A 23,962-nucleotide genomic window follows, 5' to 3' on the forward strand; every position below is an offset into this window, starting at 1 on the left:
CCAATCTATTTCCTCTAGACTGTCAAATTAAAAAATGACACCTGCCGACACAATAACGGCCATTTGGTTTGATATAAATGAATCAAATTATACCCAATTTTTTGTCATATTGGCAAAAAATAATATATTTCTTGGTGTGCTGCAGAATTTTAGTAATTAGTTTATTTGTGCCATGAGATGAAAACGGTTGAAAGTTGCTGCACTAGAACTTTATTGCATTTCTCATAGTTAAATTCCCTGTCAGGTCATTTCGATGTCTCTGTCATATCTTAATCTGGTTCTGTCGACTGCTTTATTTTTTGATGAGTTGTTTTTCTCACCTTTTATGTGAGCCTTGTAATTTTTTTTTGAAAGCTAGACAGTTTGTTTAGGAGAATAGAGATGAGGAAAATAGATTTTATGCCTGGAAAAGCATATACCTGTTTTTCTTCTAGAATCTTAGTGTGCAAAATGAGTTAGGAGTTGGGTTGAGTTTGAGATTCCCTTCCTCGGCACAGTGGGTCCCCTCAGTGTGCCACAGGCATCAAATTCCTTTAGTGACGCCTTGTGTTTCAGTTGGGGGTCTGGTTTGCTGGTAGTTTCTCTCACTGTCTGCTTCACCCTCAGCATTCGGTCTTCTCTTCATGCTGAACATCACAGAGGGTCTGTCTCCACACTCTTGGGCCCTTTTCTAGCAATATCTCACTGCCACTTGTTACTCAGTTTATAGGCTCAGCAGTGGGGAAAGGGAGTTCTCTATTGTTAGTAAGCCTCAGTCTTAGGCAGGCACTGTCTGATGGGTGTGGTCTTCTCTTTACTCCAGTTCCTCCCTTGCCTGCAGCTGTGTGCCCAGAGGTATTCCAGAGTGCCACTCAGGGTTTGGAAGACCACCTCCTCCTAGTGTGCCAAGGACCTTCCTAGTTTCAGCACTGAAAGTCCATTGTCTGTTCCAGGGAAACTGGAACTAGTAGTGGAAGAATTATTTTCTGTTCCCTTTTTCAGCGACAAAAATTGTTATCTTCTGCAATAGATTAAGTCTTTTGTTCTATTGGTGAGGTACCGGAGAAAGGTCCTATCGGGGGTTTCTCATTCTTTCAGCAGAGGCTGCTATTTGGCTTCTCAGGCCTCCAAGATGGGGGATGCTTTCTCAGTATTCTGTGTGGGGTTCTAGCAGAAGAGCTTGCACAAGGGTGCAAACATTCCCTTATCTGCAGCTCCCAGACACAATCAGCCTTTACCAATTTGTTAACTTTTCTGGCTGAGCTCTTCCACCACCAGTGTCTCATTGTGTCTGCACCAGACAAGCAAGTGGTCATGTCTTGTCTCTCCATGCAGAGACCTGTGTCTCCTTAGATTTGGGGCCAGTGGTTATTCTGTGACTTCAGCTCTCTGACAGGTTCAAAACTATTGATGCACTTGCAGTCAGTTTGACAGTTTTTTGTCATGAGTGATGAATAAGTGACATTCTTTTAAGCTCTCTACATCCCTGAGCCAAATATATGATTTTTTACATCTATACTAATAAAAAAATTCAACTGCACACACATGACACACACACTATACATTCAGCTTATAGTTGCCCTAGGTTGGTAAGTAACTCACAATTGGTCTGTGTTAGTTGGATGCCCAGTTCAAAGCAGTGAGGATTGATTTTAGTTTCAATGGACTATCCTGAAAATTTGTCATTTTCCTGTTGTTTTACGTGCAATCTAGGAATGTTGTGGGAGTGTCTTTGACATCTAGAATGTCACATATATCAACATTCTGTCACCCTGCCTATGAGGTTTTGTCTTTCTCCAGAAATTGGATTTATATTGTTTACTTGGCTTTATTTTTGCTACAGTAGATGAACTCAAAGGCATTCAATAAGTACATATTTAATGTCTTACAGAGAGTAAGACGTATTAGAGATATATAGTATATATTGAGTTTTTATGGCAAGTCCCAATACCTTACCCTCAGTTTGGGGATCAAAGGTGTCTTGTAAGTTGTTGTTTGAAATTTTCAACTCTGTACAAGCCTGTGTGCTGGGAAGACATGTATAAGCAAATTCATAGAGCCTTATGCTAGTCATATCACCACTTGGCATTATTCCACAACAGCATATCCTCAAGTAGGTACAAGTTCTCTTTACAATCTCTGTCCTTTCTGAACACTTAACAGTACATTTTAAACTAATTAATATGATTGCCATTATACCTAGAATTGATTGTTTAATTTATAGCTATTATAATCACTATCATAATTACTATTTTATTACCTGGTACTACGCACATTGTTATATAATTATTATCTTTAACTCATTAATATTTCAGCTATCATTTTTATATGTTTGTAATAACTTTAAAAAGTGTTTATTGGACTTCTGGCCAAGATGGAGGCCTAGACTGACACACTCCATCTCCCTCCACAACTAAGAAGGAATACATCTACTGCAAAGCTAGAAATAACCACAAGTTCCAGAAAATAAAGCTACATGGAAGTTCAACATATGAAGTTATAAAGAAGTGGTGCTCGTCCAGACAGGTAGGAGGGGCAAAGCCAGGGCAGAGAGGTCAAGCTGTGCTGGTGGCAGCAGCTGCAGCGACGGCGGTGGTGAGATGGCGGTAAGCACAGACACCCATATTTAAAAAGAGGTGAGAAACACCTGGGGAGCACCCCTGGCTGTAGACCAGACCCATTAGCTCATGATTCCAATGCCAGGGAAGGCAGACCCCCATTGCCTCGGACTGCGAAGGCCAGAGGGGGTGGGGATGGAGGAAGAAGCTCCCAGTCTCTCAGCGGAGAGTAAATGGCAAAAATCCATCTTTGACCCCCACTCCCACACAAAATGCCACAGCGTGGTGAGAAGGGTCACCTGGTAGTGATGAGTGCACAGGGCTCTGCCCCCTATACTGTAGGAGGTGTGACAGCCCCGCCCAGGAAGCAAAAGGTAAACACAAAACTGTTAAGATGGCAGAGATCATGATAGAGATCCCGGTGACACAGCTGACCAGACAGCAAATATCTGAAATAATGGATCAGCAGATAGGAAATCTTTCTGAGGCACAGTTCAGAGCTATGGTTATAAAAATGCTTATAGACCTGACAGCAGATCTTAAACAAGATGGGGAAGGAATGAAGGCTAGTCTTGTTGAAATGAATGAAAACACATATGAAACAAGTGGTGAGGGAAAGAAAACCAGGGATCAAATCAACAAATCGGAACATAGGGAAGGAACAAACAGTCAACCAGTGCAGAAAGAGGAAACAAAAAGTGAGGAAAATGAGGAAAGGCTCAGAAACCTATGGGACAGCTATAAGCAGGCCAACATCCGAATCGTAGGGTTACCAGAAGGTAAAGAAGAACAACTATAAATTGAAAAATTATGTGAGAAAATATTGAAGCAGAACTTCCCTAACTTGGGGAAGGAAATAGACTTATGGGTCCAGGAAGCACAGAGAGTTCCAAAAAAACTGGACCAAGGGAGAACCACACCATGACACATTATAATAAAAATGTCAAAAATTAAGGATAAAGAGAGAATCGTAAAAGCAGCAAGAGAGAAGAAGAGAATTACGTACAAAGGGGTCCCAATAAGACTCTCAGCTGATTTCTCAAAAGAAACTCTGCAGGCATGAAGGGACTGGCAAGACATATTCAAAGTAATGAAAAGCAAAAACCTACAACCACGAATACTCTATCCAGCGAAGCTGTCATTCAGAATAGAAGGGCAGAGAAAGTGCTTCCAGGACAAAGTAAAACTGAAGGAGTTCATCAGATCCAAACCACTGTTATATGACATTTTAAAGGGACTGGTTTAGGAGAAAGAGGATCAAAACCATGAACATTAAAATGAAAGCTGTATTACAACAACAAACAACAGAAGATAGGGAATCGAAACAAGGCAAACTAAATAGGCAATGAGAGTGGGAAAAGAAGTATAGGTATGGGGAACATATTGGGGGAGGTCAGCGGGGAGGAGGAAGGGGGGAAATGGAGGAAGAAGATACGAGAATAAAAAAGCATAGAAGGAGGGAGTGGACTAGATAGAAAGATTTTGAGAAAACTATATGCACAACCAATGGGCATGGACTAAGGGAGGGGACAACTGGAGGGGGGGTCACTGGGTGGAAGGGAAAAAAAGGAAAAGAAATTGGGACAACTCTAACAGCATAATCAATAAAGCATATTAAAAAAGTGTTTATTGAACACCTGCAATTTTTTGCAACCCTTATTTTAATATCAAAGGCACTTAATACATTTAAAAGGAAAATATCCTTTAAATATCAGACTATAATACTTTTAACTATTACAAGGATAATTTTTATTAGATACATTCATTGGTAATAGCTTCATGGTTGTTTTTACTAGCAAAACATTCTAACAACCTAAATAATAATAGAGATGGTTCTGGAACTATATATTGCCCTCATCCATTGTGGGAGGGGACTTTTCAAGGCCATGAATAACAGGAAGTGAGGCTCACTATGGCTGTTTCAGAAACTGGGTAGAATAGATGAATAGCCATTTGAAAATAAAGTTTAAAACTGAGACAGAAACTAACTCAGCACTCTTCTAAAAGGTAATCGTAAACTATGAAGGCCAGAAGAAACAATTGTTTCCGAATAGGATGTGACTGTCTTTGAAGAGATGGCCATCTGGATAAATAGTACCTCTCCTTGCCACATACACCCATGTCTTCATTTTCTCCTGATGGAGTTGCTGACACTGTATGAGAAATTATTTTTTAATGCCTCCAAACAGCACCCACATCTCACAGAAGTCCAGACCAGAGTCTGGGCGTGGTTAACGAGTAAGAAGCCTGTACTCATCCTTGGGCAGGAACATGACATGGCTCCTCTGGTGTATCAAGACTGCCATCAAGTCCTGGGATGAACAGCCAAATGTTTGCTTTCAGGTCTCTCCGCATGCCCTCTGGTGTGTCCCTGGGCTCAGTGACAGCCTACCTCTCTTCTGGTTCTGATGTGTCCTAGGGGCAACTGCTCTGAGTAGCCTGGAGGAGATTCATTCCTACCATATGCCTCCTGAAGTCTTTTCACAAGTTAAAATTAACTGTGAAAGAGAAGGGCAGAAACTCCGAGGAAGCCTGGAGGAACCCAGAAAAATCATATAGTCCTTGGCTGTAGATTTAATGACAAGTGCCATTCTGAGTTGAAGAAAAATCCAGAATGTGTTTTCATAACCACTTCTCATTTATTGTAATGCTCTTAAGTGATCAGATAAATTTAAAGGGCCAAGAATAAGAATAATATAAAATAATAATAAATATTTAATGGCAATAATTAGAAAAAAGGAAATTTGGGGATACATATCTGTTATTACTTACAGAAAATAAGCAATAACTTTGAAGGGGATAGGCAAAATTTCCTCTTTTTTTTTATTGAGGTCAAAGTTCCTGTATTTCATAACATTTATATAAATTTTCTTTTTAAAAATTTGAATATTTGTTTTATTGAAATGTGGCTACAAAGGATCTTTACAGTTCAGTATCTTGAATTGAATACAAAATCCCAAAGATGGGTCTAAATGCTGCTCATTGTTCAAATAAGGAATCCAAACATTGTTACTGAACAAATGTTATTATTTTTAAAATTAAAACATAGCTCAATTTTTAGTCTACAGGCTGAATTTAGCTAGGCAAATTATAATTTATTACTAAAATTATCATATTAATTTAAACTTGCCTTCACTGATATCATACTTTACATTAATAAATTCTATGCATGTTTTACCATTGCTTTATTAATAACTTTAGTATGATTGGTATAAATGGCTTTAAGCAGTGAAAATACTCAGTGTTGAAAATGAATCTAAAATTGGCCTTTGAATTGAAAACTATTTCTTAGAAATAAATTAGTCCTTTAAAAATGTTAAACTTCTCTTAGCAAACCACAATATTGCATGGATTGTGAAATAGAATATTTTTCAAATTTAAATGTCTTTAAAATAAGATGCATTTTAGAATCAACAGCTTCTTAGTTTTAATGCAACACAGTACATTATTGCTTTGGGGTATTAGCCAATATTTTAGTGGCCTGAAAAGGCTGCAGAAGGCACCTAATGTGTGCAACCAGGGTGGTCCCAACCTCTCATGTCTGGGGATGACATCAGTTATCTACTCTCTATGCTTTTATTTTACTACAAAATAATAAAAACAGCAGAAAGGACTACCAGAAATAATAGAAATAAGGTTGCTTTTGAAAAAAGGTGGTGATATTTTTATAATACTATTTTTTTTCTCCATAGGTCCTAACTTCCTAGGAGCTACTGAGAATTTAACTCCTGAGCTTCGACCTACCCTTTCCTTGTATTTGAAAGACTCTCAATTATATAACAATAAACTTTCTCTCTGAACTTCCCTAATACACAAGTCACTATTTAAAAATTTAATATATGCTAAATGCGTTTTTGGTTCTATCCCAAAAGTTGTGTGCCTGGAGCATAGGTTCCTTCCTACAATGGCCTCACCTATCAAGGACATGACTAAAGCATGATAAGGTTGAAAACAGTTACCCTGAAGCATGATTATAGTATTTGTATAGCTTAGGGTAGATTTTGGATGTAAGCAATCAGCAGTTATACTTTATAATATATAATTGTGACAGTAGTTTCTCCTTGTTTCATATAAATATATACTATAGTTGAATTCAATGTTCTTTGAAGACATATTGGATAAATTATATATTAATAAATTAATATATGCCCAGCACTGAATTTTTTTGTATGGAGCAAAGACATACTTCTTTAGTGTTAATGCAGGAATACAAAATATTTTCAAAGATAGGGATAATGAAAAATTTTAAGTTTTCAGATAAAGTAATTTCTGTGTACAAAACCTAGAGATGAGAGACCTCCAGAATAAACTTTCTTAAATACATAAATTGGACACACTGTGATCAATTATTGCTCTAAATTTACTTTTTAAAATTATCACTTAAGGTTGTTGTACTACTTCATGTAAAACTATGTTCTTTAGAAAATATATTGCACAACTTGGCAAAAAAATCTATAGCCCTATTAAAATTTGCTAAGAGGTGGTGGAAAAGGTTAAGAATTTAATTGCAGTAGTTATATACACAAACACACAGGGGCTTACATAGATACTTTTCACTGTTCTATTATCTATTACTGGATAAGAAACTACTGCAAAATTTAGTGATTTCAAACAACAGCCATTTATTATATTTCACTATTTTGAGGGTCAGGAATTTGAGCAGGGATCTGCTGGGTAGTTCCTTTGTTTCATATGGCATCAATAAGGTCACTGGGAGGTATTCAGCTGGTGGGTGGGCTGATCTGGAGGATAGAATAAAAACCAGCAGGATTCAGCAGAGGATGCTGGAAGGCAGGGTTCAGCTGGCACTAGTGACCAAAAGAAATGCGTTGTGGCCTTTCTCACATGGCAGTCTCAAGGTGGGTGAACTTCTTCCATGGCAGCTCAGGGCTACCCGAGAGTATGTTCCAAAAGACATGAGTAGAAGATGCAGGTTTCCTTATAGCTTACCCTTGAAAATTCCAGATATTTTATTTTTGAAAATCCTCTTATTCTAGTTTCTGAAGCAAGAAACTGAGTTTAGCCCCTGATTCAAGAGGAGGGGAATTTGACTCTTCCTCTCAATGGGAGGCAGGCAAAGAATAAAAGGCCACCGTTAACCTATGTTCACCTAAATCAACTGATGGAGCACCTGGGCACAGCAATTATCCCCAGACTTTCTATGTCTGCAGTGTTAATGGTGATGGATAGCATTTGCTTTTGCAATGTGTTCTGGTCCTCTGCCAATGGAATATGATTCCAAATCCCCGGATATGAGCAGTTAGATTCAGGTATTATACTGCCGCTCCATTTCTTCTTCACTAAGTCATGATGACCAAAAAGTTTGTGTGTGTGTCTGGTGTCTATTATTTACTAGTTTTAGAGCTTTTCCCAGTCATGGGTCATACAAAATGAGAGCTGCAAGGGGCACCAGGGATAAAATCTGGTCCTGTTCTACAGATGAGGAAATTTAGGTCAGAAGCTGATTACGGACAGAGCCACAGCTGGGATCTCCTGCTGACTTATCTGTGCAGTGAGCATCCTGGTCACCTGATTCTTCCCCTAGAAACAGCCCAGCAGACCTTGATTCAGAATCCCATTTTATCATGAAACATAAAAAAGAAACTATTTCAAGTGCACCATTTTAATCTTGTATATCTAACCTAGATCTAATGATAGTCAACAAGTGTTTACTGAGTACCTACCAAGTTCCGAACACAGACATGGCTGCCTTCCAGAGGTTTTCCTTCTAGTTACAAGGTCATAACACAAAGTTTACAGTAGTCTTTTTTCTCTGGGCCACTTATTTGATCATGCTGTTTTAGCTTTAAGTACTTCTATAATAAGTCCCGCCCTCTCCTCACCCCTTCCAATCCCCCCTACCTCCCTACCTTTCATATACAGAACAGACCAAGGGGCCAAGGATTGAGTTTTTATTTCTACTCAGAGTACCCATTCGGAGCAGGTGTTAGTGAAACTGCCCACAGACCAATGTGAAAGTCTAGTCGTTGTTGCTGTTTTTGTTTGGAGAGAATTTTGCTTATTAGACGAGGTGACAACTTTGACTTTATTTCGACCACAGGGACTCCAGATGGCTGCCCTAAATGCAGTCTTCATGGTTTGGATTTTCTGTCTATATGGTACCTGGTCACCATTAACCTTTGCCTTCTGCTGCTGCAGCTAATTTATCTTCCTCTTGGACCAGCAGGGAGACGGGGAGAGGCTGTGGACGGGACTTGCTTGCGGACGGTGACACCTCCTTAATATCAGGTCCACCCGAGCCCGCCCTCCTGAGCCGGGCGACCTCAGTCACTGCTCCGGCTCAGATGCAAGGAGCCTCAAGCCAGTATTCCCTGCCGAAGGGCGGGAGTGGGGGTGGGGGGATGGGCCGGGTAAGCAGCAACCCTGATCCACCCCAGGGGACCTGAAAGGCCGAACGCTAGCAGGCCTGGGAGCGGGGTGCCGAGTGGAAAGTGAGGCGTGTCCCCGGAGCTGTGGGCGGAGGCGCTCAGGCCCGGTTGGCAATTCACTCCCGAGGGCTCCGGTCTGGCGCGGGCTCCCGCCCGAGGGGAGAGAAGAAACCAGATGGGCGGGTTCAAGCGTTGGCGGCGGCGGCGGTCCCGGGGCCGCCGGCTCCTCCCCGCGAGTGTGCCGGTCTGCCGCTCGGCGTGCTGAGGCAGTGTGGCGGCCGGTGCGCCCAGGCTGCCGCCCAGCGCCCTCGCCGCGGCCATGCCTCGGCCCTAACGCGCCTGCCGCAGCCCGCGCCTGGCGCCCCGCAGCCCCGCAGCCCCGCAGCCCCGCGCCCTGCGCCCGCTGACGGCCTCTTCAATGGGCAACCTGCTCGGCGGAGTCAGCTTCCGCGAGCCCGCCACCGTGGAGGACTGCGACTCCACCTGGCAGACGGACTCGGAGCCCGAGCCGGACGGCGGCGGCGGCGAGGGCCCGGGGCAGGAGCCCGAGCAGCCCGCGCAGTCCCCGGAGCGAGCCGGCGGGCGTTCCCACGCCAGTCCCGCGCCCGACGAGGACGCCGAGGCGGCGCGCTCCGAGCAGGTACGCGGCCCCGTGGTGGCCTCGGGCTGGGCCGGGGCGTCCTTGCCCGGCGCCGGGAGGAAGGACGTCGCGGGCGAGAGAAGCTAGCTCCGTGCCGGCCAGACCTCCCCCCGGGCCGCTCGCCGCCCTGCTGCCCCGCGGACCCGGCGGCCTGCGGTGGCCGGTGGCGCCGCGGCTGATCGCTGCCAACATGGGGCCTGATCGTGGGCATGACAAGGAAGTCCCTCAAGGGAGAGCCCAACTTGAACGGGTGTTTTCTTTGCCTCTGCAGCGCAGCTGGGTGGTGTGAAGGTGGGGTGGAAGGAACCTGTCTAAAAATAGAGAATTGTGGCAACCGGTCTAGTACGTGTTATTGGTAAAAATTACCCAGAATAAGGCTGGACTGCAGTTGATCAGTAGCGAGCACTCTTCCTTACAGGGGGGGGGGGGGTCTAAAGCCACTAAAAGTATCGTAGAAGGTCCCCATCCGAAGTTAAAACGTCTCAGTGTTTTCCTCAAGTAAGGCTTTTCAACGGAGTTCAGGGCACTCTTCAAAACGCTTATTTCACCTAGAAGACTTGTTGATTCAACCGGGCTTAAATCATTTGCCTAACACAATTTGGAGGAGATGTTAGTAAAGAGATAAATATCCCTTGTAACGGCTGATGGAACTGAAAATAATTAAGAAAACTTCTGAACTGTATAGCTAACCCTATGAGGAATTGCGCGTGGCGGTATTTAAGGTTTGTGGTTCTGCATTAGGCCCTCCTCTTGATCAGCCGTGGGAAAGCAAAGGTGAAAAAAAAGGAGCGCCAAGTCGCATGTGATCACAGGGTTCTTTGCTAGAGGGGAGGAATCACCTCCTAAATATTACAGCTAAGGCTGCCTCATACAGCTTGTTGATCATCTCTGTTTAGGTCAGAAGGAAACAGTATTAGTGCAGGCTCTATGCTAAACAAGTTATTTCAATTTGCTGCAATTTGGGGATGTGGGAGTTGCCGTTTTTAATCTTCATTTTAGAGAAAACAGGCCTCGATAGAGAAGATGAGAGAATGATGCAAACCCTAGTATATCTAATACCAACGGCAGAATCTTTAACCTGCTGGAATTGTGAATATTGCTCTGACCCTTGTGTTCTGGTTTGCTGCTGGGTCATTTTACATTGCGAATTCAACCCGGCAAAAGTACTAGACACTGTATTCCATGTTTTTCCTTCTACTCCCACTCACCTCCCAATTAATTAACCTTCTAACAAAGTTTGGTATCAAAACACACCGGCTCAAATGCAGTCCAACTAACCACGTGCATCTGTATAAACCAATTTGATAATTAATCCTTCAATCAATTCATTGCAACCCCAGTAAATGGTAGACCATACCAGCCCTCCCTTTTTCCCTTTAATGAATAACTTTCATTGTTGGTATCACTATGTAACTTCTACTTTTTAATTTTGCATTTTGACTATCAACCCCATATTTTCCCTACTCACACAGTCAATTCATTTGCAAGTACTACTGGAGCTACCTTTAAAGTATATCTCAGACTGACAACTTCTTGCCACCTCCTAATACAAGTGAATATTTGACAAGTGATGATGCCATTAACACAGATGGGGAAGTCTAGGGAGAAAGCAGCTTCAGAGGTTAAATAAAAAATTATCTTGAGTTTGATACTCTTTTTGGCCATCAAAGTTGAGTGGTTAATTACACCTGTGAATGGAACCTGGTCTAGGGCTGGAATTAAAGTCATGGAAAGATACCTGGTCATCAAGGAGTGATGAAGAATGAGGACTAAGCCTTGGACACTCCTCAGTTTAGAGCATGTGAGGAGGAGAAGGAGCCAAAGAGGGGCTGACAAGGGATGAACAATGAGGTAGAAGAAAACCAGGGGAGGTGTGCTATCTGACAGTGTTCCAGGAAGGAGGGAGGCATTAATTGGCTCAATGCTGCTCAGAGGTCCCCTGAATTGAGCACTGACTGAGAAATCAAATCGTTTATTAAGATGAAGATTTGTGAGTGACGTTCCAAGTGCTGTTTTGATGAAATGCTGAGGATGAAAGCCTGGTTGTGGTGGGTCATGGGGGAGAAGAGAAGAAAAGAAGGAGACAGGGAGTATGAACAACTCTTTGGTGATGTTTTACTATAAAAGGGAGAAGAACTATGAATCTGTAATTGAGGGGGGTTTGGACCAACGAAGATTGTGTATGTTTAAGATTAGAGGTGCTACAGCACCATTTGCTGAGAGAAATGAGCCTGAAGAGAAGGACATTTTGATAATACAGGAAATCAGAACAGTATGCTAAGGAACAAAATCGTTGCCTGAGCAGTTGAAAAGGGCTGAGATAGAGAGTGCAAAAGGAGCAGAAGTTGGAGGAGCAGGGATGGATGCTAGAAGTTGAAGGGGGCAGTCTTTCTCATGATAATCCTGGGCATTAGGTAGGGCATGAGTCATTGCCTTCTTTTCACATATAATAAAACTAAGATTCAGTTAAGTGATTTGCTGAAAGCCTCACAAATAAGTAGCATAGTTGAGGCTGAGCCCAAATCTCCTGCTTTCAAGTCTTGGGCTGTTGAAATTACAGTATTCCCTCACTTACGGCAGGTATTACTTTCTAGACCCCACCCCCACCCCCATCGTAATAGGTGAAAATCCGCGAAGTAGGAACCTTACCTTTATTTTAGTATTTATATATATATATATTTTAAGGCTTTATAAACCCTTCCCACACACTTATAAACCATTCCCAGTCCCTTACTAACCTTTTTCACACTTTTATAAACACTACTTATGTTCTTAAATATATTCTACACTCTTAAACCTATGTAACTTTAACAACATGCGTATACAGTACCGCAAAATCCCGTGATATAGCGAAAAATCCGCGATAAATAATTAAATATAATATTTTTAAAAATCCCGCGATACAGTGAGGCCGCGATAAGTGAACTGCAGCATAGAGAGGGACTACTGTATACCAAGGTTTCTGTAGTGATCCTTTACTTTTAGTGGAGTTGAAATTGATTTGTACCTTATCAGTTGGACTGAGAGCATGGGATTCTAGTTCCTTTGCTGTCATTGAGCTCTGGGTCTTGTTCAACTTCTCTAAGCCCAGGTTACCTTATTTGTAAGATGGGAACACTAATACTGACAGCCATGTGTCAGTATTAGTCAAATGAAGTAATATACATGTAAGTACTTTGTAAATGCAAAAGTGCTTTCTATACAAATGTAGGATGATGATTCATATGGTTGTAGCTCAGGCTAAATAGATTCAGAAACTTGCCAGGCAGAGCTATTTTGAAACGTGTGGCAAGGACCAGATTTAAAACTTTTTTTTCCTTATGTAACATGACAGAGTAGTTAATGTTAAACATCAGAGAATGTGGTGTTAAAGTATCTCTGTATTTGTAGTAATAGTGAGAATCACACCACTTCAAAAATGTTCAAAAATTGCTTACAGGATACCAGTCTATTAATACAGATGGGGGTAGAGGATGCTGAGAAAAGGGTTGTCATTGTCATCAGTGTCATTGTCCTTCTGGGAGACACTGGATATGAAGCACTTATACACTATAGTACTATTTCGTATACATATCAAATGCAAATCAATTACATTGACCTATATCTTAATTTTAAAAATTACTTCATGGTGGTGGGAATTTTCTGTAGAATACAAATAGTATGAATAAACTACTACATATAAGTCATTACAATCTGAAGCTCATTCCATTTGAGAGCTTTTCATTTCTTTGTATATATTTTAAATTTGTTGATATTACATTGTATTATCAGTGAATTAACAGATTACTCATGCCTTTGTGTGCTTATTATGGCGCTATGCAGGATGGAGTTTAGAAAGCTATTTAGTTTGTTTTGAAAGCTTTTTCTTACATAAATTACTTGATTCCCCAATGAAGCTAAATTTGCAAAATTAATGACAAATTTCTATGTAGAACTGATTTATTATCTTAACACTTTTTAGTATTATGTATAATATTCTAAAATAAGTTTTTTGTCAGAGAAACACTTGTGTAACCTATGGTAAAATATATGTTTTAAATTCATTTTGATTTCTATTTCTGATGGATATTGCTCTGTAACATGTAGCCTCTGTATGCTTTTGGTGAATAATATTTTTATTTAGCAAAATGTTTAGGAAAAATGTTATTGGGTTCAAATCAGAAAGCTAGAATGCCAACCAGTGTTGTTAGTAAACAATATTAAAAGGACATTTATAACATTTTCAGTAATCTGAACAGCTTGACACTTTTCCGGCTTTCTTTATAGAAGTTCATTGTTTTAAGTTTGTTCTGGAAATTTCTCAGTGAAATAATCCTGCTTCAACACGTGAATTGAATTTCACTTTTTATTTTAGGGTGCTGATTCCACTGAAGCAGCTGCCAAACCAAAGAGAAGTTTTTATGCTGCGAGGGATTTGTACAAATATCGACACCAGTACCCAGTAAGAGATGGAATGCTTTTTTTCTGTAAAATGAATATAAATATTTCCCTTCTGTTTTTCCTATTTTGTGGTGCCAATGAGCAAACATGCAAGAAGGGTCTTTGTGCTTTTTTACATGTGTCCATATGCTGGAGATTGATTTATTTTTTCCTTTAGCAGAACTTCAAAGATATCCGATATCAAAATGACTTGAGCAATCTTCGCTTTTATAAGAATAAAATTCCATTTAAGCCAGATGGTGAGTAATCTGTTACACTGGTAAGAAGCAAAGTCTAAGTAATGAGTACACCTAGTTCTTCTTTGTTTATTCCATGGTCAGTACATTCTCAATGCATTTGTTCATGCACTGGATTTACTTTGCTGTGCAGTCTAATGTGTCCCCAAAGTCCTAAGACTCGAAAATTGTTAATATCCACTTGGCAAATTCTGGAGGAATAGCAATACCGTCCCATCACCTGTTTATAGTGGCTCTTATCTAATGAAAGGTAGTGGGGGCCATTATTGTGAGTGGAAAGGAGAGGACATTTTAAAAACCATAGAAAATTAATTATTAAGGATTTTAGTGGTCAGATTCAGCTTCTTCATTTAAAACATTAAGGTCACTAGTTGTTACATCTTGAATGACTGACTTGTTGGGTCACTCTTATGTAGAGTTGGGTCTAGGTTCTAGAGTTCAGTATTCTTTCCATGGTGTCGTACCTGAAAATTATTTGGAACATAATTGAAAAGTGATGTTTATTTTAGAATTATCTTTCCTGCAGACTTTAAGATTCAGGAGTCAGGGAGCTATAACAATTCTAGTTCAGTATTCCAGTATCCTACCTGGGAAGGGAACTGCTACACATACAGTAAGTCTCCATTCAGCTTTCCCAAATAGCTTGGCTCCTCCTTCATATCCACAATTGCCCTCCTAGGATCCTTCTTCCTAAACCTGCTGTTGAAGGATCCATATTTCACTGAGGCATGGTGCTGTGACTCATGGTGGGCTCCTAATTTTATCCAGGTAAAATCAGCAAATCTGGCTTCTCTCCATAGAGCCCTTATCTCTCTGAGGGGCCTAAATGGCCCTGGCTATTGCCCTTTGCTCTCAGTGGAAATTGAGCCAAAACCACAGCAATGTGAGTCAGGAATGAGGGTCATGGATTGCAAATCTTTCAAGTAGCAGGACCTCTAAAGGCTGGGTGGAGTGTTTGGAGACGCAATTCGCTGTGCTGTGAACTGAGAAATACACCAGTTGGGAGTTAGGACTTACATTGCTGAGATGGCTAGATCTACTTGTCTTCAGTTAACTGTCTGGTGTCCCACAAATCTGCTCTGGTTTGGAGGGAAACCTCTGGATTAAAATGCTCTGTTGAATTGACTGGTTATAGAAACACACTGCTTTATTTACTAATTGAAATAATATTAAACTATTAGTATTTTTTTTGAAACTTGGAGTAAGAAAACTTTTTGATGAAATGCAATGATAGATTGTTAATTTGACTCTTACTTGAAGTTTACTAAAATTTACCTAAAGGAGTACCTTCAAATAGTGAAAACATTGAACACAGACATATTGACAGTATCTAACCGAATTATTTTTTTATATTTCTAATAGTGGATTAACTTGAAGCAATAACTTAAGAAATACATTCATGTTTTTGTAATCTTTGTCACAAAATTTATTTGGAAATCTTGTAAGGTAGGTGGGGGTCAGAAATTTTAGCTAAGGTCACATTACACACTTTCTTCCCTAGTATGTGTGCGTGCGCGCACACACACACACACAGCATGGCAGTAAGCATAAGCTCATAATAATGTATTTTACTTATTAAATAAGAGGAGGGGTAGTGGAAGGGAAAACAAATGGAAAACTATGGAGGTAAATGGTTTCAATGTGCTGATAAAGCCAACAGTATGATTCAAAAACAACTTTTTACCAAACCTTTTGAGAATGATCTACTAGAAACTGGTGATTTCTGGAAGAAACAAAAAATGAGTTATATTTAGAGAAATATTATGTTGTTGTTATTTTTTCTGTAAGATTGACTAAGTGACCACATAGTCAATTAAAAGGACCTAGACAGATTTAAGCAGGAGGATTTTGTTATAAGAAGTTCTTACAGGTAAATAATAGAATGTGGTAAAGAGCGCTTACTTTTTGAAACCAGAGAGACCTGTATTCTCTTCTTCCATTTATTGTTTTGTTAGTGTGTGACTTTGAACAAATAATACAATTTCCTCATTAGTAAAATGGAGATAACAGTGATTTGGGAGAGTTCTGTGAAGATAAAGGTAGATGACATATATCACATATTGAATATAATATGAGCCCAACATATAGTAGGCAGTCAACATCTTGTTCTTACATTTTTTTTATTCCTCCTTTCTCCTTTTCCTTGCTTGTTTCCTTCTGTTTCTCTTCCTCACTCTTTTCTTTCTTTTTCCTTGGGATTCATTTAAATTTGATCTTATCTGGTATTTAAAGAACTATATGACTCTTTAGGGCAGGGACTGTATTCTAAACTTTTTCTGTACAGGGCCAGATAGTAAAAATTTTCAGCTTTGTGGGCCGTGTGGTCTCTGTTGCAACTACTAAACTCTACTATTCTAGTGTAAATACATAAATGAATTTTATTCATTTGTGCATGGCTGTATTCCAATAAAACTTTATTTACAAAACAGATATCAGACTACAGTTTGCCAACCTCTATGTTACAGTAACTGTTTAGTAGAGCTTCCTGCAATTTGAGGTGTTGCTTTTCAAAAAAATTAGGCTTATTATGTAATTAAGTGTATGGCATAGGGAATTCATCTTTTAAAAACCTTGTTTTTGTGTGCTGTTATTAATATTTAAAAAGTTTTAATATAAAGCTTAAGTGATAAATCTTAAAATGCCTTCAACAATGTTTTAAATGTCTGGTTCATTTTCTAAATATTTGCTATTTAGGTGTTTACATTGAAGAAGTTCTAAATAAGTGGAAAGGAGATTATGAAAAGCTGGAGCACAACCACACTTATATTCAATGGTGAGTTACATGTTATCTGTTTGAACCATGTCCTATTTAATCATGTATGTTTTCCAGACAACATTAATATAAAAGTATTATTTTTCTAAAAAATAGGCTTTTCCCCCTGAGAGAACAAGGCTTGAACTTTTATGCTAAAGAACTAACTACATATGAAATTGAGGTAATGCAAGCTCATTTTATTTTATACGAGATAGCCAAATAATATTGCTATTGTATTATTGGCTGGGTAACTTCTGAATCATTTCAGCTGACTTTTCTTTTCATTAGGAATTCAAAAAAACAAAAGAAGCAATTAAAAGATTTCTCCTGGCTTATAAAATGATGTTAGAATTTTTTGGAATAAAACTGATTGATAAAACTGGAAATGTCGCTCGGGCTGTTAACTGGCAGGAAAGGTTTCAGCATCTGAATGAGTAAGTAAAGCCCTTGCTCTGCGTTGGGCCAGCATGTTACTTTCCCATGGTTGGATTTCTCTTTGGAACATAGGAACAACTACCAGATGAAGCCAGGAACTTGAATTCAGAAGCTAGTCTAAAATGCATTTTATTCCCTGCTCTATTTTCTAAAACAAAACAACAACAAAAAAGAATAAAATTTCAAGGAGAAATACGACTATTCAGCTTCAGAGCTGTTTCTTCCTGTAACCTCTCCACTGCCCACAGCTAGTGTGGCCTCTTTCCCTTTTTATGCCGTGTGTCTTGGCATTTATTGTTATTGTTCGTATATAGTTTCCTGAATTTCATCTACTAGGTTGTAAGCTTCTTGTGGCACAGTCTGTTCCTCAAGCATGGTGCCTTACATTAAATCCATGTAAGCCTATGACATAAAAATCATTTTGTAAGGCTCAGATACTCTCATACATATTACTAAAAAAAGAGGCAAAATTAGAATCTTTGCTATTTAGGTCAAAAACTAAAGGCCATTTTTTGTTAATAAATCTAAAATCCTATGAAGGAAACTTTAACAATTTATTTGGAATTGATTTGCTTCTTTTGCTTAGATATTTATAACTTTCATTAATATTTATATCCAAAGTTTATTTTTCTTATTTATTTATTTATTTTTTACATGCAAACTGGCTTTTTTCCCTTTTAATTATAGGGTGACTTATGAATGCTGTACTATAAAACCAACAGCTTTAAAACATTTTTTTAGCACACGTTAATAAGCTGAACTGGGCAAGTACTAAAAGAAAAAACAACAACAACTAACATTACCTAAGACATTTTTATTTATCCAAAACAAATCAGAATTTTGTGCCTCAATTAACTAAAATTTTTGTGTGTTTCTAGAACTTTCATCTTGCTTTAGTGAAATAAGTATTACTGTTTAAGCCTGTGTTTTACTTTATTAGTTATACTCAACACTGTTAAAATGGTGGCGTGTATTAAAATACTGAAGATATGGGCACGAAACTTAATGGTCCTGATTAGAAGATCCATTAACTCATAAATCAAGTTAAATTTGAATTAGATGGGGCACTTAAAGCAGAAGTATATTAAGCCTCTGCCTAAGCAATGCAGGTTGCTAGCTCTGGATAAAGTTTCTAAGCACTTATGTTACGCTGTCAAAGAAAGCTGTATGCATGTGGCTTGTTGACCTGAAGGATGGCAGAAGAAAATCTCTGGAGAGGGGCAAGTAGTATCTCATCTTTCCTGTACTCATGTTCACCATTTTAGAGAATCTCTGTTTCCAACTTGTTTTTGGTTAGAATAGCAATCTTGTTTAGCAAATGTTTGTTGAATGAATAAATGATGAACAAACATGTTTGTCCCCTTAAATCCTCAGTTATATCATCAGATCCTTTCATTGACAGCTGGAAACAGAGCCCTTCTGAAGGTTTTAGTTAAATGATCTCCTGGGCTGAGTCAGGGGAGGAGAGCCTGAACTAGCTCATGTCTCACTTCTTCACCTCATCCAGCTCCCTTATCTTCCACCATTCATTGTCTGTTTCCTTTCCCTGCTTATATCACAGAGCTTTTCCAGCTGTGGATTAACTGCCTTAATATCTTCCAGAAAACAACTTCCCTTTGAGGTTTAGTTGCCAAAACATTAAATTGACTAGATGTGACCAAATTATAGGGAAGACTTCTATTCCTTTTTCTTTCTTCAACTGGGTTCTTTTCTGATTTATCCTTAAAGATTATAACTTACTTGTGTTTTAATCTGTATGCTAGCTTGAACTTTTTAGAGTAGGTAGGGAACTTTATTTATTTATAATAGCCCAACAGACAAAAAGTACTGAGTGAAAGTGGAATGAAATAACATTCAGTGAATGAATGACCATGATTAAGAGAGGTGAAGTATTTTCAAATGTGACAATACAGATATATAAACCAGTCACTAAGATGTATTTCCAATTTTATTTGTAACCATGTTAGATGACTGAGCTATATTTTAAACTCTAGAATCTCCTCCATCTTTTATTTTCTGTCTCCTGGTTATTGCCTTTTGTGTATTCTCTCTTCACCTACTTGGTCTTCCTGAAAACTTGAGCCCTCACCTCTGTCTAGAAGTACAGCATCTCTTGTTTAGCTGCTGTATAACCCCAAAGACTGCTCATAATATTAAAAGGGTTTTAGCTACTCTTCTTTCTTCCATTTTGTCTTTATTTGTGAGATTTATTTCAAATCATATTGAAACACCCAGTTTCTTTCTTAAATGATTTTGTTCCATAATCCTGATCTTTATTCTTTTCAACCCAAGTTTTTGTCCTTTTTTACTATTACATAAATATTTTTAATTGGAAAATGTGTAGATATAGATACATGTGAGCAGCAATTTTATTTTGGCCATTCACCTTAGACTTGATATGTGAAATTAAGCTGGTTGCAAAATAGTACATTTTGTGTCATATAACTCATCATTAATATTTTTAAAATATTCTTTCACTTTTTCATACTTCTTTTTTATTGTAGATTTGAGGCAGATGTTGCCCAAGGGTTTTATCACTAAGTTTTTAGAATATACAGAATCTACAGAAACCTAACAACTAAGTTAATTCTGCCATTAATGGCACATTGTCTGAATTCCACCCAAATTTGTATTGTTTCAAAATACACTTCTTAACTATAGAAAAGTACAGATTTCTAAGACTGAAATATAATCTGTGTTATGTTTTACCCTTTGCCTTCAAAGAATTGAATATTCAGATAATACTTTTTTGATAAACATCCTGAACGATGGTGATGATAAAAACTATTGGACTTCTCTTTTCCAGTGTTTGGTTAGCCCAGATGCTTAAGACTTTTGTTTTGTCCAAACAAACTCTTTCATTAAAATATGAGACCCTGGAACCACTCCCTCGTTTCTGTCAACTAATTCATTAACACACTTCTCTGTTCTTCCCAAATAATTTGCTAGTTAGTTCTAAGTGAAATATTCCAAACACTTTTGGAAATCAGGACACGTATATATGCAATGCTGGTATAAAGTGTAGCATCTGAGGTGTAAAGTAGGTTTTAGGACGTTAGAAATAAGTGATGGCTATGGTTGTGTTGCAGTATTGGGGAAACAAATTCCTGGGCCGTTGATGACAACACGTGATTGCCATGTGTGCCTAAAGATTCCTTTAGGATGCAGCCAGGCATGTGTAACAAGGCAACTAGCTTTGGGGTTGAGTGAAGTGGGGGAGGTAGATTATTAATTGTGATGTAATGGGATTGGGAAGCATTAATCTGAAATGGCCTTAGTATTGGGACAGAGAAAGATGATAGTGAAATCTGGGGAAAAAGGCATCTTTGGAATCAATGTCATTGGAAGGAAAATGCCAGTGGGAGAGAGGAAGAGAGAGAGGTCAGGGATGGAAAAGGATTAAGTTATAAAGTTGGAATAGGCACAAATATGGTGGTTCTTAATGCTAAATTTTAAAATAATAACTAATAATGTTAATGTTAAATACTGTCTCTTATTTATTGAGTTCTACATGGCCTGCATATTTATCAACTCATTTGATTCTTACAACAGTCCAGTGAAGTTCAGCAAATGAGGATACGAGCCTTGGCGAGTCATCGTCATTTTACGTAGCTGTAAGTGGCAGAGCCAGTGTGTAAACACAGGTCTGACTCCAAAGCCCATGCTGCTAACCATTAAACTGTGCTTTGCTGAATAAGTCAGTGTTCCATCTTCTGTCAGAATTGTTCTAGCAAAGTAGAGTGGTTTTTGTTGCTTTCCTTAGAGTTAGCTAATATGGTAGATTTTGCTGACCAGCTGATACGTACTGCAAATCATGCCATTCAGTAAATACCTCATATTGTGTTTAGGTTCAGTATTGGTCACCTGTGATAAGTACAGTACATTGCTGTTGTTGAAAATAATTACTCTAGTAGATCACTCATTCTCAGTGTATTTAAGAAACAAACAATTCAATAGCAGTGGGAATAAATTTTAATTAAATATTTTTCAAATATGAAGAACTTAAGGAGAATGTATATATATTACATGTTTGAGTTTCATGTGATTGGCATTATGTTGAGTTATAGCTTCTAATTTATTTTTCTTAATGATGTCTCTAACATGACTTTTAGTAAAGTCATTACAAGGCTTATTTCCATGGTTTACAGTTCCATAAAAGAAATTTTCCCAGTAGTTTGTATTCCCCTGCTTTCCTCCACCTGGTTACCTCCCCCTCTCATTTTATTCAATCCTCTCTTCTAGGTCCCAGCACAACTATTTAAGAATCACCCGTATTCTTAAAAGCCTTGGTGAGCTTGGATATGAAAGTTTTAAATCTCCTCTTGTAAAATTTATTCTTCATGAAGCTCTTGTGGAAAATACTATTCCCAATATTAAACAGAGTGCTCTGGAGTATTTTGTTTATACAATTAGAGACAGAAGAGAAAGGAGAAAGCTCCTGCGGTTCGCGCAGAAACATTACACGCCTTCAGAGAATTTTATCTGGGGTCCACCTAGGAAGGAAGAGTCAGAAGGAAGCAAAGCCCAGAAAATGCCTTCCCCTCCCAGTTCCAGTCATAACAGTCAAACTTCTATGCACAAAAAATCTAAGGACTCCAAAAATTGCTCCTCAGCTGCTCCTGTGAATAGCAAAACAGCTGAAGAAAAAAAAGTGGCACCTCAAGAGCCTGGAGATGAGAGAGACGGGCCCTGCGCAGAGGCTGGCAGTGAAGCTGCCAGGCCGAGGAGTGCGGAGAAGGACGGGAGTGCAGAGAGCTCAAATCCTCAGCCAGAGAAAACAACGAATAATCCTACAGAGAAAAAGGAGAGTGCACCTCCTCCTGAAGCAGATGAAGAAGGTGAAAGTCATAACAAAGACTGTGAAAATCCTGGAAACACAGGTTCTCAGGATGATGCACTGTCACAGTGAATTATCAGAAACCCACAAACCAGCTTAGGTGAGGGAGGAGAAAACTGCCGCCCAGTTTATCCTAAGGAACAGAGACCACATTCCACATTTTAGCCATCTGTGTGTGATTTATGTTGTAAGCATTTTTTTTTTTTTTTTTTTGTGGATGACAATAAGTGTTAATAAGATGTTTTAAGACAAAACCTGATAAATGAATATGTTCTGTAACAGGATGTAAGTTTACAAATTCTGTATACAATAATTATTGAACAGTTATTTTTATGTATCTGGAAATAATCATGTAGTATTTGGGATATCAAAGAAATTCTTTTGAGAGTTCACAGTCTACCCGAAGAAACCAAGAGGATAATTTCATTATGTTGCAACACCTTTGACTGACTTATGGGTTAATTATTTTTAAGCTGGAAGATCTGGTCTTCTTGAATGTATGCAGGAAGTAGTTTGGATTTTTTTTTCATTACAATATCTCAACATGTTTATTTTAAAGTTCTTATAGATGAAATGGGTATTTTGGGGGGAGCTATAATCTCCCCAGCCCCTTGGTCAGTCTTGCTGTCTTTTCCTCTTCCCCTCTCTCTGCACTTGCCTCCTCCACCCTCTTGTCAGCCAGCACGTGCATTCCTTGCGTACTTTCGGGTAAACTCCTCTATTGAAATTTAACTGGAACAGAGGGGAACTTTCACCTGTATGATTTCAAGAATTTGCTTTGCTTGAAACAATAAAATTTTTTTCTGTATTAAGTCCTTAAAATTTTTTTTGATGCAAAAGCCCAAGAAAAGAATTTTGCCTTCTGTGGCTGTTCCATATAACTTTGGTACTTCTTTCTGAAAGTAAATGACTAAAGAATTCAAAACTAAGAAAGGAAATTATTTATTTTTAAAAGGCATACCTCTTGCACTGGCAGAAGGGCAGTGGTCCCTAAAACCAGGAATATCTCGGTGTTATATGGATCTTTTTTAAAAGAATCACAATTTGATGCATCTTTTAAGTTGTCAACCCTTGAAATTGAGAACAGATTTGAAATTCCATGTACTCAGTTTTAGTAAGCACTTAATGTGTTAATATTGGTTAAAAACAAATAACTATTTCTTGTAATGTTTTAACTAATTATTATTACACACCAGGAAAAATCAGAAACACTGTGGCGAGAACTTCAAAGTATGCATACAAATACAGTTTGAACAATGAATAGAACATTTTTTAAAATTTTGTTTTATTTAGAAAGGAATTGCCTTTCTTGTGTTCTTAGGCTTTTGAGAAAAGTTCTATTTACTTTAACCTCTGGGAATGTTTACTGTCATATTTATTAATCACATCATATATCATCTTCTGTTAAATTTATTGGTCAGGATTTTAAGAAGAATATTTCTGAAAAATAAACACACTAATAGTATGCCTTTAGAAATATGATTTTATTGCTTTGAAGTTTACATGAAACATCACAGTTGCTCAAACTTGACTTTGTTTATATGAATATTAGTGACACTCATGTTGTATATCATATTCCAATAAACATAGAATATTATTTTTGGTTCCCAAATTATACCAATTTTTGCTTTCTACTGTTGTGAAGTGATCATTAGGATTTGGGGAAGCAATTCTGCTTTTGCATTTCAATTTC

General features: G+C 38.6%; 1 protein-coding gene across 2 annotated transcripts; it reads left to right on the forward strand.

The window, feature by feature from the left end:
• Window positions 1-9,294: 9,294 nt before the first annotated feature.
• On the forward strand, window positions 9,295-22,796 carry OGFRL1 (opioid growth factor receptor like 1). Of its 2 annotated transcripts, none has more exons than XM_090282652.1 (7): window positions 9,295-9,566; window positions 13,921-14,007; window positions 14,164-14,245; window positions 16,937-17,015; window positions 17,112-17,178; window positions 17,286-17,431; window positions 21,675-22,796. In XM_090282652.1, exons 1-7 carry the CDS (start codon window positions 9,345-9,347, stop codon window positions 22,339-22,341), a joined length of 1,350 nt encoding a protein of 449 aa, XP_090138778.1. In that variant the 5' UTR covers window positions 9,295-9,344; the 3' UTR covers window positions 22,342-22,796. The 2 variants fall into 2 exon arrangements, with proteins under 2 accessions (XP_090138778.1, XP_090138779.1); XM_090282653.1 differs by having other exon boundaries at window positions 14,167-14,245.
• The last annotated feature ends 1,166 nt before the right edge of the window (window positions 22,797-23,962 follow it).

This window comes from Furipterus horrens, unplaced genomic scaffold, assembly GCF_987537825.1.
Source record: "Furipterus horrens unplaced genomic scaffold, mFurHor1.1.pri manual_scaffold_6, whole genome shotgun sequence".
Classification (NCBI taxonomy): Eukaryota; Metazoa; Chordata; class Mammalia; order Chiroptera; family Furipteridae; genus Furipterus; species Furipterus horrens.

What these genes read in the sequence shown, in the direction of transcription:
- OGFRL1 (XM_090282652.1), top strand. Translation starts at nt 9,345, where the DNA reads ATGGGCAACCTGCTCGGCGGAGTCAGCTTCCGCGAGCCCGCCACCGTG. An exon ending in AGGCGGCGCGCTCCGAGCAG is followed by an intron (nt 9,567 to 13,920) that starts GTACGCGGCCCC and finishes TTTTTATTTTAG; the next exon opens with GGTGCTGATTCCACTGAAGC. An exon ending in AATTCCATTTAAGCCAGATG is followed by an intron (nt 14,246 to 16,936) that starts GTGAGTAATCTG and finishes TTTGCTATTTAG; the next exon opens with GTGTTTACATTGAAGAAGTT.